Source organism: Tribolium castaneum, chromosome 2, assembly GCF_031307605.1.
Source record: "Tribolium castaneum strain GA2 chromosome 2, icTriCast1.1, whole genome shotgun sequence".
NCBI classification, from domain to species: Eukaryota; Metazoa; Arthropoda; class Insecta; order Coleoptera; family Tenebrionidae; genus Tribolium; species Tribolium castaneum.
The window spans coordinates 1,584,288-1,605,082 of record NC_087395.1 but is presented as its reverse complement, the minus strand read 5'-3'; the positions used below and the strand labels follow the sequence as shown (position 1 = coordinate 1,605,082).

General features: G+C 31.5%; 4 protein-coding genes across 10 annotated transcripts in view; 3 read left to right on the top strand and 1 right to left on the bottom strand.

Moving 5' to 3' along the window:
- The window catches only part of LOC103315040 (uncharacterized), a 31,325-nt gene extending 30,759 nt beyond the window's left edge, over positions 1 to 566 (top strand). For all 4 annotated transcript variants that reach the window (XM_064354777.1, XM_064354779.1, XM_064354778.1 and 1 more), the window contains exons 14-16: positions 21 to 185; positions 233 to 442; positions 493 to 566. In XM_064354777.1, coding sequence (XP_064210847.1) covers positions 21 to 185; positions 233 to 442; positions 493 to 522 — 405 coding nt within the window. In that variant the 3' untranslated portion in view covers positions 523 to 566. The remainder of the gene's footprint in view (positions 1 to 20; positions 186 to 232; positions 443 to 492) is intronic.
- Positions 567 to 1,108: 542 nt separating this feature from the next.
- LOC135265431 (uncharacterized) lies at positions 1,109 to 2,822 on the top strand. Its single transcript, XM_064354924.1, has 4 exons — positions 1,109 to 2,236; positions 2,283 to 2,447; positions 2,496 to 2,705; positions 2,757 to 2,822. The coding sequence occupies exons 1-4, from the start codon at positions 1,388 to 1,390 to the stop codon at positions 2,784 to 2,786; spliced, it is 1,254 nt and encodes a 417-aa protein (XP_064210994.1). The 5' UTR covers positions 1,109 to 1,387; the 3' UTR covers positions 2,787 to 2,822.
- A 5,529-nt stretch (positions 2,823 to 8,351) lies between these two features.
- On the top strand, positions 8,352 to 20,129 carry LOC655391 (MORN repeat-containing protein 3). Its single transcript, XM_064355117.1, has 4 exons — positions 8,352 to 8,694; positions 8,742 to 9,019; positions 14,727 to 14,948; positions 19,610 to 20,129. Exons 1-4 carry the CDS (start codon positions 8,553 to 8,555, stop codon positions 19,730 to 19,732), a joined length of 765 nt encoding a protein of 254 aa, XP_064211187.1. The 5' UTR covers positions 8,352 to 8,552; the 3' UTR covers positions 19,733 to 20,129.
- LOC660858 (calcium release-activated calcium channel protein 1) overlaps positions 19,728 to 20,795 on the bottom strand; it is a 17,631-nt gene continuing 16,563 nt past the window's right edge. For 2 of the 4 annotated variants that reach the window (XM_064355119.1, XM_064355118.1), the window contains exon 3: positions 19,728 to 20,553. In XM_064355119.1, coding sequence (XP_064211189.1) covers positions 19,879 to 20,553 — 675 coding nt within the window. In that variant the 3' untranslated portion in view covers positions 19,728 to 19,878. The remainder of the gene's footprint in view (positions 20,554 to 20,795) is intronic. The other 2 variants (XM_064355120.1, XM_967058.5) reach the window with 1 other exon arrangement.

The following is a 20,795-nucleotide window of genomic DNA, read 5'->3' as shown; positions in this document are numbered from 1 at the left end:
TTTTTTTAATTTCGTTGTAGTTTACCGAATTGAAAACCTATGTTACGTTCCTCAGCAAAAGTAAATTCCAGTACAAGGGTTTTTACATAAATGCTTGGCAAAAATTGATTGATTATTATTTCTCCAACTTGAATTGTGCCAATAATTTGGACCAAACACTCCTCAAACATTTCCTAACAATTCAGGTACATTTGTCACGTTTTGTTTTTGTTTTTTGTATAAGTTGTTTTAGTCGTGTCCCGTTTTGTTCAGTCTTGATTTTAATCATGCATTTGCAAAGTGTTTGGAAGTTAAGAAAGCAGAATTTGCCGCAGTTTTATTACAATACCTCCAAAAAAATAACACCTATTTTTCGAATGTCGAGAAAGTACGTAATTGTAGTAAGGAAATAATGCCAGGTTTGAATTATTTGGACCAGAATGGAATCTTGGGGATATCGAATGTGAGTTTTTGAAAAAATTAAATCTCAAAAACTTGAACAAAAAATTTTAGGTACGGGAGATTTTGCATAATAGTGTTTAATTAATTTTCTATTTTTTTGTTTAATAAAAGAATTCTCAAAATAATTTCTTTTAATGATACAGTCATGAACCAGTTACATCCTTTTATTCCTTTCTCGCTTTTTCTCCTTTCGTTTTTTCTTACTTTTTTTTTTAAATTTGGATAATCCAAAAAACCTTACTTTTCTATTTAAAATAACCAAAGTGATAATGAGTTCCAGGAACTTTTGCTAACTTTAAAGTATTCTAAGATGTAACACTATTAAGTTAAATGTTTTTATGTGTGTGTTGGACTATAATTTAGTTTTTGATTTTTATCCATAATTATTTTTCTTGATTTATTCACTCAATTAAACTTAATGGATGTAGTTTTTTTTCTTTTATTATATTACTGTTTTTAAAGTCTTTGATGTTGACTGGAAAATCTACCCTCAAACAAATTTATTCATCGAGTGGCGAATGCTGCTCACACTTCAGAAAAAGGGTTGAACTGTCCTAAATAATTTGTCTAAGTTTCGGATAATTTTATTTTATTTAAATAATTAATTTTTTGCATAGTATTTATTATCAATAAAACCGAATTACTTCGCATGACTTAATGGTGTCCGGAAATTTTGATTCTTCTCTCCACAAGCGATATCTTCACAATAATTCGCCCCGAAGTCAATTTAAAAAACTACCACTTGTGGTTCAATACAATCGAAATATTTCGCCCACATTTAAACAAAAACCAGATTTGTTCATACGTCGTAAAACACGTTGTTGCAAGTGGCGTTTTGTCGAAAAGTGACGAAACGTGGGTTTTGAACCCGAAACATGACGATTTGTTACGAGCCATAGACGAGTGTGTTAACAACATCACCGATCCCGAACTGGCAACGTCGGTAATGTACCACGTGATGACCAACACTTGTCCCGGATTGGACCAAGTCAAGGCCGCCAGTCTGTGCTACAAATATGCCACGAAATATCGACAACTAAACCCCGATTCGAGTGCGGTCGAGAAGGCTGTGACCAAAGTCGAGAAAAAATATTATATGTACCGTGCGTTGCACATCCTGAATGTGCATCACTTGACTGATTCCAAATACATTGATTTGTTGACGCACCCGAATGATTTGATCCTAGCTTTGTATCTCGATGATCGCATTTTGGACGATTTTCATTGTGTTGAGATCAACAAGGCGAGCGAGGCGTTAGCCGAGCTGTTTCAGTTAGATATTAAAAAAATTCGCTTGAAGTTGATTAATTCGTGGTTGGATGATCAGGCGTTGGTTGATTTTGACTCCTCGGTGATTGAATCGAATTGCAGTGAGGAGAGTTGTTTGAAACGCATTGCATATATTTGTAGCGGAGATCAGGTGACTTATTGGCAAACTGTTCTTTTGGAGATTTGTCAGAAAGGCGAGAGTGTTCGTTGTAGAGCCAATGCCTTGCGTGTGTTTGCGATGATTTCGGATGTTGAAACTATTGAGACAATGGCCGAAATGAGTTATGACAAATTGATGTTGTTTATTAATAGGCTGACACTTGTTGGTAACTTGGAATATTTGGGATTTGGTGTAGATGTTGCCGTTCTGGACCACACAAATAGGCAATCCTTGTTGAATCGGTTGGTGCAACAAGGTGGCAATGCTTTCGCTATTAAAACAATGGCTTTGTACTGTATGACGTACCAGATTTATGGTGCGAAATATTGGGAGTTTGTTTTAAACAACGCTGTCAAATTTTCTTTGGTAAGGAATTGTTTGGGTGTTTTTTTTCCTTTTAATTTCGTTGTAGTTTACCGAATTGAAAACCTATGTTACGTTCCTCAGCAAAAGTAAATACCAGTACAAGGGTTTTTACATAAATGCTTGGCAAAAATTGATTGATTATTATTTCTCCAACTTGAATTGTGCCAATAATTTGGACCAAACACTCCTCAAACATTTCCTAACAATTCAGGTACATTTGTCACGTTTTGTTTTTGTTTTTTTGTGTAAGTTCTTTTAGTCGTGTCCCGTTTTGTTCAGTCTTGATTTTAATCATGCATTTGCAAAGTGTTTGGAGGTAAAGAAAGCAGAATTTGCCGCAGTTTTATTACAATACCTCCAAAAAAATGACACCTATTTTTCGAACGTCGAGAAAGTACGTAATTGTAGTAAGGAAATAATGTCAGGTTTGAATTATTTGGACCAGAATGGAATCTTGGGGATATCGAGTGTGAGTTTTGGAAAAAAATTAAACCTCAACAACTTGAACAACAAATTTTAGGTGCGGGAGATTTTACATAATAGTGTTTGATTAATTTTCTGTTTTTTTTTTGTTTTTTCATTAATAAAAGAATTCTCAAAATAATGTCTTTTAATGATACAGTCATGTACCAGTTACATCCCTTTATTCCTTTCTCGCTTTTTCTCCTTTCGTTTTTTCTTACTTTTTTTTTTAAATTTGGATAATCCAACAAACCTTACTTTTCTATTTGAAATAACGAAAGTGATATTAGGTTCCAGGAAATTTTGCTAACTTAAAGGTACTCTAAGATGTAACACTATTAAGTTAAATGTTTTTATGTATGTGTGGACAATAATTTAGTTTTTGATTTTTACTCATAATTGTTTAACTCATTTATACTTAATAGACGTAGTTTTGATTCTTTTATTACATTTGTCATTATAACTGAAGTCTTTGACGTTGACTGCAAAAAATGAACTCTCTCAAAAGTAATTCTTTCCTCAATGTCACCGGAGAACCTATCCTCAAACAAATTTATTCATCGTATGGCGGAAGCCGCTCACACTTCAGGAAAAGGGTTAAACTTTTCAAAATATGTTGGAAATCTACCACAATAAAAACTTCGAACGATCATAAAAGCAGCCAAAGTCAAAGTTCCGGGAAATTTAATTTTAATTAATTTTTCTACCTTCCAGAAGGCTTTGTTTAAAAATAGCTTTGGCTTTTTTCAAAGACGAAATGACCGTTTTAGATCTAAACAATTAACAAAAAACGTAAAAATTTTAATCAACAACTAAAATAACACGTGGAATTCGCATGTGAAAATTATTTTGACGTACAGCTTTTAGATTTCGAGTTATAATTTTTTAGTGAAAAAATAGAAATGCTTCCGTATCTGGAACCCCTTCTCAGAGCAACTCCGGGTTTTGTCCCTTTAACAGAGATTGTAAAGCATATTCTGGTGTTTATTAATTTTTGTTAGAAGTCGTACAGTTTCCGAGGAAAAGTCAAAAACATTTTGATATTTTTTGTTCTTTTCAAAACCCGATTACGGCGGAACTATTTGGTCTAGGGCCAAAAGTCCGGCATCATTGGTGTAATCATTGTAAAATAAGTTTCAAGGTGACATTTCGTAAAAAAAAATAATTTTTAGATGTCGATAGAGTGAAACTAAAAGACCTAAGACAAAAGTCAAATTCCATTGTAATCGGAGCGTCTAAATTTGTCACATACATCTTTTGGCTTTTTTTTAAAGAAAAAGATTGTGATAATGTCAAATACTGATAAATAAATGAAGTGCTTTATTTTAGGAATTTACATATTTTAATTGTGAAACTGAGGTATGAAGTCCTTTAAAAAAATGTAACCATAAAAATTTAAAGTTTACTAACATTTTATATACTTTTAAAATACACTTTGTATGGGGTAATGTTTTTCAATTTTTTTATTTTGTCAATTACAGCAAAACGTAAAAATAAGCCGGGAAATCGATTGGCGTTGGGAAAATTGCAAAATTCCTAGTAAATTTTAAGTTATCAGCAGTTTATAATTTTAGCTAATTTTGTATTCGTTAGTAATTTTCTCGAAAACTATTAGTCCCAGAATAATGATCTTTTCCCTAAAAGTTAAAAAATCAAAAGACCTTTCTAACGGTAACTCACTTAATGGGTTTACGATTCATAATTTCCAGAGTTATTGACAGATAACCGCTCCGAGGATCGAAAGTCGATCAAAATTTCTGCAAGGACTGGAAAAATCAAACATCCATTATAGTTGAACCAATTGACAATTTTTGGGACTTTTCTATTCTCGTCTATCTAGTAAAATAAAAATTGGGACAACCCATTTAAAAAAATTAAGTAATGGGTACTTGAAATTGTCCAAACTTTAAAAGTTTAAAATTTTTGGGTTTGTTAACTTCATTTTCAATTTTGAACACACTGAAGAATAGATAATAATAATAATAATAATTTATTCGTTCATCTTATCTGAAAACACAGAAATTAAACACGTCACGTATGGATACTAATTAGGATATTATAATATTATTAAAAATAATAAATATAAATATAGCAAGTTAAACAGATAACAAAAAGGAGAAAAATTACATAAAAAATGGTATAAATTACGAATAGAGAGACAGTTAGATCGCGAGGGAACTAGATAAAAATTCATTTATACTATAATAACATTCATTTATAAGGTACCTTTTAATATCGGTTTTAAAAGCATTTAATTTAAGAGACTTTGGGTTTGGACTAAGCTTATTATAAAGATTGAGGTTTAATGTATTTCTAACGGCACTGCTACTTTTGAAACGGGGTGCAGAAGTAGTTGTGCTGATCGTGTGTAATGACTATGAAAGTCTGCATGTTTATTAAAATTATGGGATGATTGGTGGATTTCAAGCAAAGAGAAATAAATGTATGTTGAAGCAAGTGTCATTATGTTAAATTTTATGAACCACGGTCTACAAGAATCATAGCGGCTAATGTTAGCTATGACCCTAATTGCTCTTTTCTGAATTTTAAAGATTTTATTACCATGAGAGGCATTACCCCAAAAAGTCACTTCATAGGTTAAATGTGAGTGAAAAATTGAATGGTTTGCAGTTAATAAGCATTTTAAACTTAAAACTTTCTTTAATTGTCTGATGAGATAAACTTGACCAGATAGTTTTTGGCATAGGCTTTCAATGTGAGAACTCAACTTTAGAGCTTCATCCAAAAGTTTAACATGGTGGCCAGTTATATTATTATTGTTAAAAGAAAAGTCAAAGTGCTGTGTCTTATCTGAATTTACCACCAAGAAGTTTGATGCGAACCACGACGTTGCTTTGTCTGTCAAAGTTTGCCTGCTTAGTTGAAGGGAAGTTTTATCTTTACCTGATACTATAAAGGTTGTGTCATCAGCATAAAGAACACTTTTAAAAGGAAGTAAATAATTGGTAATAAGTAAAAATGGTTAAACTTAGGTATAGGGAAAGCTGATAAAAACTCCTTTAAATAACTCAACTAATCCAAAAACGCATTGAAAAACATAGCTTTCCATTTGAAATAAGAAAGTTAATAGTGTCTTCCGGTATAACCGGAAGTGCTGCCATCTTGAATATATTTTCATTGAGCAGAAAGAACTCAACGGATTATGACTGAGTATCAATTTTCAGATAAATATCTTTATTAGAACTTTCAATCCTTCTAATGTGGGGTTTACACGGAACACTCTGTATAAACCGGTCCTAAGTGTTCCATTTAAAAAAGCATAAATTTCAGATAACGTAAATATACCTGAATGTGTACCTAAAACTTCTTTTATATTAATAACTAGCAGTTGCCCGCGGCTTGGCACGCATGTCCACAACTATTTCGAAAAGCTAATAAGACAAACCTTGTAAGAAATAATAGGAACACATAATTTTATTATTCGTATGAACTATATTTTATTGCTTCTTTTTTGGTGCATACAGCACAGTGTGGAAGCTTTAACTGGAATAAAATTGATAACTTGGATATTGGCGTTTTTTGTAAAAATCTACTGTTTGGCGCATATCGGTATTGTTCATCTGCTCTCTGAAATGCACAGCCATTTCTAATTTTTTTGTATATGAAATGACATATCGTTTAAAAGATCGCTTTCCAAGCAGTAGAATTTTCCTATTTTCTACCTATTTTCTAAATATGTATTTTTAGAGATGAAAACCTAACACCAGTGATATAAATTCTTAGGTAATATTCAAGTTATTAATTTTATTTCAATTAAAGGTGAAGGTTAACCTAATTAAGAACCTCTTTATATACCACATTTGTGGTACGGCCCTCGTGTGCTAAAATCACCAGACTGTTTGCGGTACTCACTTTTGAACAGGCTACATAAAACTGTCCATGAGAAAAACAATCCTCCCTAAGGTCTACTCCGACCATTTTTAGTGACTGTCCTTGTGCTTTATTTATTTTATTCCGAAAACTCAAATACAAATTTTCATAAACATATTGTTAAGAATTTGTATGTTTAATCTCCATATGAGGTAAAGTTTCCAAAAATCCTGAAAAACGCTTTTCTTTATTTTTAACCGAAGACAGAAATACTAATTTTTATTAATATACCTTAAAAAAAGACGCATTTTTATATATAACCCTTTTAGGGGTGGAATTTCCAAAATTTCTAAAACACTCATTTTTCATCTTTAAACGAAACCCCAAGTACCATTTTGCATAGATAAAAATTAAAAAAAACGGATTTTTATACAAATTCCATCCCCTGTTTAACCCCTCCTGTGAGTAGAATTACCAAAACAACAAAAAGACTACATTCTTCAACGAAAGCCTAAATACCAACTTTTGTGAATGTAAATTTAAAAGTTACAGAATTTTATCCAAATCTTATTACTCCTTTTAAAACCCTTCGGGGTTGATTTCTGCAAAATCCAAAAACATGTGTTTCTTCATTTTTAAATAAAAGCCCAAATAATAATTTTCAAATATAAAACTTTAATATAACTTTAAAGATGACGGATTTTTATTCAAATTTTAACACTTCGTTTACCCTCTTTAAGGGTTAAGTTTTCGAAAATTTTAAAACATGTCTTCATTATTAACCGAAAGCCCAAATACAAATTTTCATAGATATCAGGTAAAAAAATGACGGATTTTGATATTGAACCCTTTGGGGGTGGAATTTCTAAAAATCATAAAACTTGTGTTTTTTTATTTTTCACTGATTGTCCAAACACCAATTTTTATAAATATAAGCTCAAAAATGACAGATTTTTACATTTAACCCCCTTAGGGGTGGAAATTTCAAATGTTCTTAAACAACGTTTTTCATCTGGAAACTCAAATATTAACTGCATGGATACAAAGTAAAATTTACAGATTTTTATACAAATTCCAATCCCTGCTCAACCCTCCTGAGGTCACGTGTTTTTTCACTTTTCACTGAAAACCCAAATACCGATTTTAATCAATGTAAATTCAAATGTTACGAATTTTTATACAAATTTTAATACGTTATTTAACCCTCTTAAGGGTTGATCTTTCGAAAATCCTGAAACACGTTTTTTTTAATTTTTAACAAAAAGCCCAAATACAAATTTTCAAGGACATAAGTTCAATGGACGTTTAAAAATGACGGATTCTCTAAACTCTAATTCTAAAATCAAATCCCCATTTAACCCTTTTAGGCGTTGATTTTCCAAAAATCCTGAAACACGTCTTCCTTTATTTTTAACCCAAAGCCCAAATACTAATTTTCAAAGATATAACTTAAAAAATGACGGATTTTTATTCAAACTTTAACACCGTATTTAACCCTCGTAGGGGGTGATTTTCCAAAAATCCTTTCTCAGTACACCCCTACGTTACAATAGCTATCTACTGTGAAAATTTCAGGTTTCTATCCTGAGCCGTCTAGGCTGTGAGTTGATAGGTCAGTCAGGAAATGCAATTTTATATATATAATAATTTTATAATATATAAAATAAATATATATAGATAGATAATAATTAGTGTTCGTCCTTTTCTTCAGCTTCTTGCGTATTTCTGAAAATATGTTATTCCATATTTATAGGGAACTTATAAAATCATAAGTATTTAGTGGCAAGGTCGTAAAAAATGAAGCACATTACTGGTGGTGGCAATATTGCAGTTATGAGTGTCACGCTGACATTTAGTTTTCAAAATTTTTCCTCTTCTTGATTTTTTCATTACGAAATGATGTTAAACTTCGCCTGAAATTGATCGTCCGTGTCCCTGTCGTTCGCATGTTTTATTTATTGACATAACACTATGTGGTAGATCATAAATCACAAATATTTTATCGATTAACCCAAAATTAAAAATGCCATTTCTGAAGGAACGTAAGAAAATCTCCAGGTCACACGAGCTCGAAAATAACGCGAAGAAAAATGGTTTAAGACATGCAGTGTTTAATATTGTGGGTGATAAGTACATCGGCGAGTGGCGAAATGACTTTAAAACAGGTTTGAACTTTTTATTTCTAAATTAAAATTAATAATAATAAAAATAGGGAAGGGTGCACTGTTCACACGCCATAGACAATTATACGAAGGTGATTTTGAAGATGGTTTTCGGCACGGTTTCGGCGTCTTGGCCTATTTGCACGAAAACAATTTCTTCCTGCTTGAATATCGCGGTAATTGGAGACGTGGAAAAATGCACGGGTTTGGTTTAAGGCGATATCGAGATGGGGGTGTTTATATTGGGGATTGGAAAAATGGGAAAAGACATGGTTATGGTCTAATGTGGTATCCGGGAGGGGATTTTTACGCCGGTGATTTCGTAAAGGTACAAATTAAATGCACAGTATTTTATTTAACCCATTAAGAATTTTTGTTCAGTAATATTATACAGGGTGAGTCATTGATATGGGCGTGCTCGATTGTACCTACATTGTCAAAGATATCGAAATGGATCAAATGGCACTGCAAATGGGAAGTCAAAGTGTACGTTCTAAAATTATTTCGCCCTATACTGGGTGTTTCATTTTTACAGTGAAGCCTTTAACATAGTTTTTATAAATAGCACCTCCTGTATATTTGTACATATTAAAATTTGCACTTTCTTAAGCTTTATAAATCAGTTTAGTTTTTGCAATTCACTTTAACCGTTCAGAAGTTATTTAATTTTTTCTAAAATTTTGTGCGTCTGCAGGCATATAATTAAAAAATCGCAGAGCGATTGGTTTTCAAGATATGGAGTTAGGATTTTGTCTTTGTGTAAACATCTGTCGGGAATATTTTTCGGCAACAAGAATGTCCATTTGCATTGTAGCATTACCATGCTGTGACACATTAATTTTGGTAAACTTTGAAGGAATATAACTTGATTTTTTCAAATAGCACTCTCTGTATGTTATCACTGAGTATTATTCAGCATCTCATGTCACATATTTTTCACCTCTTAATTTTTTTTCCAAAAGTTGACAGTTTTGGAGATAACTCGGTTTTTCTGAAAATACACCCAAAATATCTTGGATACAAACGTAGTGTGCCATGTAAAACAATTCATTCTGACATAACATCAGAATGTCGTTTTTTGTACTGACGTTTTGATTTTGTTGTGAAAATGAATTTTTCATGTAAATTACACACACACCTCATCGAGATAAAAGTTACATTTTGATAAGAAATCATTAAATAAAACTGAAAAACTACTAGAGAAAATATGCAAGAAGCAATTAAAAAAGTAGAATTGATCATGCCACCTTAGAAACGGTATATTTTTAAAAAGAATTGACCAATGTAATAATAACAATAATAATAATAATAATAATAATAATAATAATAATAATAATATCTTTATTATGTTATTACATATAAGTATGTTTACACTCGTCAAAGCGGAACCTATATCTGATGATGAGATGTCAAGTGACGAACATACTCATCAAAATTCCCAGGATCCCGCTCTCCATAGTCAATGCTTTCAGTAATTATTTCAGTAGTGTGTATATTCAGTCCCAGCAGACTGTAAACAAAAACGATGCTTCCCCACCGATTAATAACATCACGGTCTCTATAGACAACATTACTGAAGAAGAAACTTTCCAAGCGTTAGTACGGTCAAAAGATTCGTTTACCTCTGGTGTTGATGGCATTCCAAGTTTCCTCGTCAAAGACTGTGCTCATATTTTTGTCAAACCTCTTTTTTATTTATTCAATCTTATTGTTAAAACCTCTACTTTTCCTGCAGTTTGGAAAAAATCTATTATTTGCCCGGTATTTAAAAAAGGTGATATTTCTGATGTTCATAACTATAGACCCATCGCACTGCTATCTAACTTTGCCAAAATTTTTGAGACTGTATTTTACAGAAGAATTTACCCAAACATCAAACACATTATAACGCCTACTCAGCATGGTTTTATGGAGAAACGGTCTACCGTGACAAATTTGTTACATTTCACTCAAGATGTCGCTGTAGAGCTAGATGTAAATGGGCAAGTCGACGTAGTGTACACGGTCTTTCAGAAGGCGTTTGACCAAATGGATTATTTTATACTTCTCGATAAATTACGGCACATAGGTTTCAGTAGCTTCCTACTTGATCTCTTAACTTCCTATCTTGTTAATCGTGAACACTTTGTTAGATACAGGAATTGTTTATCTTCTAGCTTCGTACCAACTTCCGGAGTGCCGCAAGGCTCAAATTTAGGTCCTTTACTTTTTCTATTATTTATAAACGATATTACTGCAGCATTAACTTGTAACAGTCTTCTATTTGCTGATGACCTTAAGCTTTATAATATCATAAAAACCGATAATGATTCTCAAGTCTTGCAGAATAACATCAACAATCTCCTCCAGTGGTGCGAAGCTAATAGGCTAAACCTAAATATATCTAAATGCTTTATTATGTCTTACACAAATAGGAAAATTCCGATCATGTATAGTTATAATGTTAGTGGTCTCATTTTACAAAGAACAGACACATTTAAAGATCTAGGAGTTACTTTTGATAACAAACTTTTATTTGTGAATCATATTACAAATATTGTAAATAGCGCGTATAAAACTTTAGGATTTATTTATTGCAACTGTAGAGAGTTTACTAATTTAAGAGCCTTAAAAGTCTTATTTTTTGCCCTTGTACGCTCCAAGTTAGAATATTGTGCAATTATTTGGTCACCTATATATGCCACACACATAAATAGTATTGAATCAGTCCAAAGAAAATTTTTGAAGCTGCTATGGTATATTTCTTTTAAAAATTACCCCGATAGGGGATGTGACCAACTAGTGCTTTTAAGGACATTTAATATCAATTCTCTAGAAGTTAGGAGAATTATCTCAAGAATTGCATTTTTACATAAATTACTAAACAACAAGATTGACTGTATCGCTCTTGTTAATAAGATAATTTTTCTGGTTCCTAGAATTAACTCACGGCATCCCATGACTTTTTACAGTTGCAGTTGTAATACGAATGTTCTATTAAAATCACCTTTATATGTAATGTGTAGTAATTTTACCAAAATTAGCAGTAGTTGTGATATTCATTTTCATTCATTTAATTACATTAAAAATCATATAATTTGTTACTTTAGTGGCTAGGTAAAATTTAATTTTAGTTCTTGTTTCTTAATTTATTATTATAGTATTATTATTAGTTTGTTTTAGTTTATTTAAATTATTAGTTTTTGCATGCAGCACGATCATTAAGTTTAAGTTTATTTTCTGTAATTGGGTGTTTCACCTGTTGAAAATAAATATTATTATTATTATTATTATTATTATTATTATTAAAAAATTATAAAACGCATTATTTTCAAGAAATGCTTTAATTTTCTTTTTAAAACACGAAGCATTATGCTTTTTTATTGCCTCCGGGAGTAAGTTGAAAAACTTGACACCAAAATAGTCTACACCTCTTGATTTGTTAATTCGGGAAAATGCAGGTCGTAGTAACTCACAGTTTCTAGTGCCGTAAGTATGGTTTGCCATATCGTAGTTTGATAAGCGAGAATGTATAAAAATCAAACTTTGCAGAATGTACAGGCATGGCATAGTAAGAATAAATCTAATGTAATGTAATGAATAATAAATGTATTACTTTATTGCTTAAGAATGTCGTCATTTTAAACAGTTTTGTAATTGCAAGTAATATGTTATAGCTGTTGATTTGTTATACCTCGGTTTTTTATTTCCTTATTTCTCCATTGTAAATTTCTGTCATTTTTATTTAATAATTTCTTTACAAAATTTTATTAAAATTTTAACTAGCTGAGATTTTTAGGTTTTTATTCTAGGTTTTTCACATTTTACGCGAAAAATTCATTTTCACAATAAAATCAAAACGTGACATACTACAAATGCCATTTTGACATTAGTATGTCAAAATGTATTGTTTTTCATAGCACCCTACATTAGTATCCAAGAGATGTTGTGTGCATTTTTCAGAAAAACCGAATTATCTCCTTAACTATCAACTTTTGAAAAAAAACTAAAGAGGTAAAAAAGATGTAAAATAAGACGCTGAATAATAATTAGTAATAAAATATAGAGGGTGCTATTTGAAAAAATCCAGTTATAGTCTTTCAAAATTTACCAAAATTGATGTGCCACAGTATGGTAATGCCACAGGGCAAATGTATAGTCTTGTCGCCAAAAGATACCTCAAACATTTGTTTACCTACGGACAAAATCCCAACTTGATATCCCAAAAACCAAAGGCACTGCGATTTTTTAGTAATGTGCCTGCAGACGCCCTAAATTGTAGAAAAAATGAAATAATTTCTAAACTGTTTTGTAAAACCTAAAAAAGTGCAAATTTAATTGTGTACGAATGAACGGGGGGGGGGGGGGTTAAAGGCTTTACAGTAAAATTGAAACACCCTATACAGGGCAAAATAATTTTAGAACGTACACTTTGACTTCCTATTTGCAGTGCCATTTAATATATTTTGATATCTTTGACAGTGCAGGAGTAATCGAACACGCCCATATCAATGACCCATCCTGTATAATTTACACTTTCAATCAAAAATCTAATAATTAATAATTATGTTACAATTATATCAATACTATTTAAAAAATTATTTGGTAAAATGCAACGTTGGCAATTTTATAATTTTGAAACAGTTAAGAAAAGCTATCAGCACAAAAATAATTTTACAGTTTTCCAGAATCATATTTATTTTTTTATTATACAATAAATAATTGTGTCTGTGTGTTTGACGTGAGTGCTCCAATAAATGAGTACCACAGTGAAGTCTTATAAAACGACTATTTTTTCTACTTTCTGTTTTTGTTGTTAGTTTTTGTTTAACTGAACTGAAAATCTCTTCAAACTATTTCCTCTTAATTTTGTTAATTTAGTAATGTTATCAGCGATTTTTTTTAACTTTTCGTTTAAGTGTAATAACATAGAGTTGTATTTTTTTAAATAGGAATCATAGTTGACGATGACATTTTCAAAAAGCTTATTTTTATCTGAATTGAAAACAATGTAAATACAGTTTGATATTTTTATATACTTTTGATAAAAAATATATTTAAAATATTTTAAAGTAGTTGGCCATGGAAAAAATATTTCACATAAAAGGTGTGAATAATTTAGAAATTTTGTGAACGGTTAGTAAAGGAAAAAATGTGAAATCATCAAAATAAGCTGTTAAATTTATTTTCAGTTAAACAAATATACGATTTTAATTACATAAAAAATGTGCAGAAAATTGAAAACGATGCGTCACTAACTTATTTGGTAGTGCAATGGAGGTGACGTTGATAAGGCTAAGTATTTTTTAACGCAGATGTGACTTGATTTTGGTGTTTTAATAAATTTTTTCTTTTTTTCCAACTTTTCACGTTTAATTAGCAAATAGAATGACAATGTAAGCTTGTCATGTTAAATCTAAAAACATATATTTTTTATTAATCGCAAATATTTGATCTAATAATTATTTATTATACTGTTTTTGAATTAATTAGTGTTTAAAAAATCATTAAATTATAAATACTTGTTGAGTAATACATTTTTCATAGTTTGAATTAAAAATCCAAAATTTTTTCATGGCCTACTATAAAAAAGCGAAATGTTTTTTTCATAATTTAAAAATAATGTATTACACAAATAGACTCTTAATCAGAAAAAAATAATTTTTCAAAAATGTCATAGCCAACTATGATTTCTATTAAAAAAATACAATTTTCTGTTATTACAGCTAAACGAATGATTAGAAAAAATCGGTGATAACATTACTAAATTCTCCGTACAAAAGTGCCTTAGTTTATAATGTCTGTATTTCAAATCTTTTACAATAAGGAAGATATGAAATGTTTAAGATTTGGCTAAAATGTCATTGTTTATAAGTCGAAAACAAAAGACGATAGCGGGATGCGGTTTTGACCAAAATTGTTTTCTCAAAAAACGGACCCGAGAATGTGTCCCTCGTTTTTTTCTAAACCTTTTACTTTCGGAGATCCCCTATTCGGACATCCAAAATGCAGCACCCTGTACACATTTTAATCAAATTCGAATTGATTTTGTCAAGGATGTGAGACAGGGGCTGGGGATGTTGGTAAGACCTGATTCAAGTCGATATGAAGGCAGTTGGTTTGGTGATATGAAGCACGGGAAAGGGAGGTTTCTTCATTTGGTTACGGGGCAGATGCAGCAAGGGGTTTGGGTTAGAGATGTGTGCGTTTTTTGTACGTTTATCGACATAAGGTATCGGCAGAGTGGCCTACGACCAACCCAATATCCTATTCATAAGGTGAGTATCGAGTTGCGTTTAATTTTTGTAGCACGAGTGAGCGGACCGAAGAGTGACAAAATTCATTTTGTTAAAGTTATTTTCAATTAAGTTTAGAGCAGTTCTGCATCATGTTTGGCAATTTACCAAAGTACACTATTGACTATTAAAAGTTAAAATGAAATAATTCGAGTTTTAAAGATATACAGAGTGACCCAAGGGTCTATAGTAGGTCTATAACTTTTTTGTTCCTTGAATTATCACCATACCGTTTTTATTATCCGATAGATTGACAAACTAAAAATATTTTTATTATACACAGAGTGTTGTATACAGGGTGGTGAACCTAAGTTATATTTTTTTAAATGAAACATCATATATATTTTTCCATAATTGGATTATACGTAAAAAAATGTTTATATAAACTATTATGAGTGTACCTTTTCCCGTTTCGTTATAAAATAATACAATGTTTGAAAAATCAGTGCGAAATCACCTGTAATATTTTCCGGTAAGTTTGCAACAAAAAAATTAATGATACCATGTAATTTTAGGAAATAGTCGACTTTTACTTGAAACACGGAAATAATGTACAAGGCGTGCCAAAATACAAAAAGTTGAATAACTAATTTTTTCAAATAGAACAGTATGTAGGTACAGGGCTCGTCAATTTTTACACTCAGACACTTCACACCTCTTAAACGAGAAAAAAAAATGAAATAAATATATTCCACTGCACTGATATCCAATCTCGCTAGGAAAAAAAAATTGGAGACCTTTTGTGGAAGTGATTTACAATTTTACCACAATTCATGGGAAAAAAGCTGTTCCAATATCAAAACAGAAATTAAAAATCAACGACACATTTTCTCAAAAATTTAATTAGGCACTTCGATGCACTAACTGGACCAAAGATCGTTAACATTAGACTATAGTTAACTAAGCGAAAGTGAAAAAACACACCATACAAGTAATCATTTTAAAAATTGGTCGTTCTTCTATACAATAATCACATCCGATTCTTTTTAGAATTTTAGATAAATTACAAAAAGGTGAAAAGTGCCTGAGTGAATAATAGAAACAGACTAAATTTGACCATTGCTCATTTAAATATACAGGGTTTAAAAGGTAAGAGTGACCATTTGGAATTGTTACTTAAATAAAAAAATGTAGACATACTTTGCCTAAGTGAGCATTGGCTTAGAGAAGATGAAATTAATTTAGTGCAGCTCCATGGTTTTGAATTAGTAACTAGTTTCTGCCGCACATCATACCAACGTGGTGGAGTATGTATGTTTGCAAAAAATCACTTAATGTAAAACCACTGCTATGGAAAAACAATGTTGAAAAAACTTTTGAGGTATCTTTGGGTGTCATTCATTTGACTACAAAGGAAAAAGTTTATATTATTGGAATATATAGAAGTCCGTGTAATAATATTTCATCGTTTCAAAATTTTCTGAATTTATTATACAATCTTTTATCTCGTATATATAATGCAAAAAACTATTACATTTTATGTGGTGATTTTAATGTAAATTTTTTAGGTTCTTCTAAAGAACAGCAACTCTTGAATAATTTGTTCCTTGAATTTGGTTTAAAAATTCATATTTGGCAAAACACGCGAGCTACAAATACTTGTGCAACTTGTATTGACAATATAATTTCAAATCTTTCAGCAATAACTTCTTATGTGGGAGACATTTTCTATTCAGATCATACATATCAATTAGTTGTTTTTGACAGTATTAAACTAGGCTTAGGCAATTGTGATGACAATTGTTCATATATGATTAAGAAACGTGTTTTTAGCGATGTAAGTATTTCTCATTTTAAAGAATGTCTTCAGACCGAAGATTGGCAGGATACATTTGCCGCTTCAGACTTTAACTTAGGGTTTAATAACTTTTACAATACATTTTTGCGTTATTTTGATAAATGTTTCCCAATTAAGTCGATAAAGATTAAAAGCAAAATAAAAGGCAAACTAACATGGTACACCCATTCTCTGAAAATATTACATGACCAACTTTGTGACATGTCAAAATTAAGTAAAATTATTAACAATCCGGCGTACCATAAAAAATTCTTAGAACTTAGGCAAATTTATTTTAAGTCTTTAAAGTGTAGAAAGTACACATATAATGACAACCGATTGGCTAATTCAGATAACCTTGTGCGTGAAAGCTGGAATATAATTAACAGCCATCGAAAAAATTTTAAAACCAACAACATTGAATTAGTCGATAAAAACAATAAAGTGATCAGTGAACCGTTGGATGTCTGTAACTTCTTTAAAGATTATTTTGCTGATGGTGTCCAATATACCCAAAGAAGTGAGTCAGTTTTATCACAAAATTACTCCAAATCTACTTCAACTGTTGTAAAAAGTTTCTATTTGGCACCTTCATCACCGGAGGAAGTGATTACAATCATAAATAAAACATGTTAGAAAAAAACACCTGGCATTGATGAAATACCTGGGACCTTACTAATTGCTGTCAGAGATCTAATATCTTCCCCATTATCCCATTTAATCAATGAGTCCCTTTCAAAAGGTGTTTTTCCTGAAGCTTTAAAAACTTCAAAAGTTGTCCCAATATATAAAAATAAAGGTTCCAAAAGTGAAGTCTCATGCTATAGACCAATTGCAGTGCAAAATCAATTTCATAAAATCTTGGAAAGAATATTCTCTGATCGCTTGGTAAGGTTTTTGGAATGTACAAATTTGATGTCTTCTAGTCAGCATGGCATGGTTTTAGAAAAGGTAAATCTACAATAACTGCTATAAATGAAACAGTTTCTGCGTTATATGATTCATTAAATAATAATCAACAAACAGTTGGGCTTTTTTATGATCTGATGAAAGCTTTTGACTCTGTGAATCACGGTATTTTGTTAGAAAAGCTGCACCATTGTGGTATTCGTGGAATTTCAAATGATTGGATTAAAACTTATTTACATAAAAGAAGACAAGTTGTTGCTCTGAATGATCATATGTCCGAACCAGCGTATGTTGAATTGGGTGTGCCGCAGGGATCGGTTTTGGGTCCCATTCTTTTTTTAATTTTTATTAATGATTTACCATCTTTGTTAGTTACAAATCCAAAATCTAATAAATTAATTATTTATGCAGATGACACAAATGCAATATTAACTAACAAGAATCATGAAGACTTGGTTGAAATTGGTGGAAATTACGTGTCTACAACTATAAATAACTGGTGTTTGAAAAATGGGCTGGTATTAAATCTGAAGAAAACCTATTTGGTTAAATTTTTGCCTAAAAATGTGACGCTTGATTACAGTGTTCTAATTAAACTATGTGGAATGTCAATAAAAAATGTAATTGAAATTAATTTTCTTGGGATAACGTTGGACTCTAAATTAACATGGGAAAGTCATATAAATAAATTGTGTAATAAGTTAAGTGGGATTTGTTTTTTAATAAGAAATTTAAAGCCCACTGTGTCTGATGACATTCTTAAAATGTTATATTTTGGGCTTGTCCAGTCTGTACTTACTTATGGAATTATTTTTTGGGGGTCCAGCAGCTTTTTGAATAATCTATTTGTAGTACAAAAACGTATTTTAAGATGTATGGATAGTTCGGAGGCAGTAGCTCACTGTCGTCCTATCTTTCGAAAACTTGGTATTATGACCCTCCCATCTTTATATATATTTCACTTACTTTTGTTTATTCGACAACATGTAAGCACTCTTAATAAATGAAGCGATATTCACGCGTACGATACAAGGACAAGAAACCACATTGAGCTGCCACATTCTAGGTTGGCTATTGGTCAACATGATCCTACATATGCTGGAATCAAATTCTACAACAACTTGGAACAAAAAATTAAGGAATCTAAGTCTTTTAATATATTTCGCAGCCGCCTCTCATTCTTCCTACAAGACAAAGCTTTCTATAGTATTGAGGAATACCTCAATTATTCCAAATTCCCTACAAATTTGTAGAATTTCATATATTGACGAGTCCGATAAGACGGTGCATGGCATGCTCCATGACTGACGACTTGAGGGACAATTACATATTATTATTATTATTATTATAAGTGTAAAACTTGACGAACCCGGTATTTCTTTACACGTATCGATAGCATTTTTTATAAGCTTTTTAACAATATAGCAAATTAGAAATATTTCTTAAAGTGTTTTGTCGGAAAATATTCAATGGCGACTTCGTAGTGATTTTTCAAAAATTGGTCTTTTTATAACAAAAAGTTGAATAATTCCCAAACAGAAAGTGATAGAACCATAATAGTTTATATAAAGTTACTTTATTTTTTGCGTAGAATCTAATTATGCAAAAATATATAGGGTGTTCCTTTAAAAAATATGTAACTTTGGTTCACCACCGTGTATAAAATAAAAATCTTTTTAGTTTGTGGATTTTAAGCCGATCTATCGGATAATGAAAAGGGCATGGCAATACAGTGATTATATTATTACTTACTAGACTCAGTTTCGAAATTATCAGCCGATGATAATTTGGGTTGTTGCTAAACAACTAAAATTAGTTGAAATATTACATTATGAATGACCTTTTCCGCTCTTTTGAAGGCTTTGAAAAAATAAATTAAATGAAAAAATTTAGCACGAACGAGCGAAGCGAAGAGTGCGTCAAACACCCTCATGCATTAAATTGTTTTCATTTCCAGATCGAACTGCTTGATGTGGATGAACTTTGTGCAACCCGAGAAATGAAAACACTTCAAGAAATCGTCAACTCTTGCCTAAGCCTCCACGAAAGTATATCAAGTGAAATAAACCAACTCGTTTAGTATATAAATAATAAATGTATTTCGTTACCAATAAAAATACAATAATGTAAAAATGCTTAAAAATATAACAGATCACAGTTCTCAATTGCTCCATGTCTTGAGAAAACTGTACTTGTACACAGCCATGAATTGTAAAAAATGTGTAATTAAACAATGTGCACACCTGAAAGTAAATCATTGACACCATTAACCCTATTGTGCTCAATATCCCCTTGCTCAATCTGTTCCTTGAGCCTTTCAAGCTCCCTAATCCCCGAAACCGTCATTTCATATTTGTGAGCAACAAGCGATCGGTAAAAATGTATCGCAAAAGCGAGAAACACAAACAAAATCGGTATAAGAACAACACTGGCCGACCAAGCGGCCGTTTTATTAATATCATAAAACTTAACCCAACAGAGAATCGCAATTTCGGCCAGAAACAGCAACAATCCGAGCAAAGTCGAGAAAGCCCAAGCTGTTTCAATGTACCAATGCAATCTCTCGTGTGGCGATTCGTGAACAAGTCCGATCGCATCTAAATTACAAATCGCCTCAATATTCGGTAAAATACAAGTGCTGATCATTAGAGCCAGCATATGAACTGCAACAAGTAGTGTTGTAATGATCGCAAATACGACTAGGACTGTGCTTGGAATGGTCATGGGTGTCTGAAGTTGGAGCTCTACCATCGCAACCATTGCGAAGCCAGATAATAGAGCCGATGTTTTGCTGGACGCTTTGAGTTTGGCGCGGCTTAAATGGAGCTTCCGCCATGATAAATATTGAGATGAGTGGAGGTCGTCGCCGGATTGCGACATTCTGCACTGGAAAAATAAAAACTGTTAGAATCGTTTGTTAATTACAATTCAGAAATAAAATTAACTAGACGCCCTCTGGTGATGACTTTTGAACTATGTCGAAAACAGTAACAAAATTTTCGTTAATCTCACATTTAATTGACATCTAATAAATTGTTCAACAATTTTGCGTGTATAGTGTTAATTGCTTACATTAGAGAGAATCACTTTAAAAGTGCGTCTTGGTAAATACTAGCTTTGACTTTGGTTCTGCGGTTTTTCGT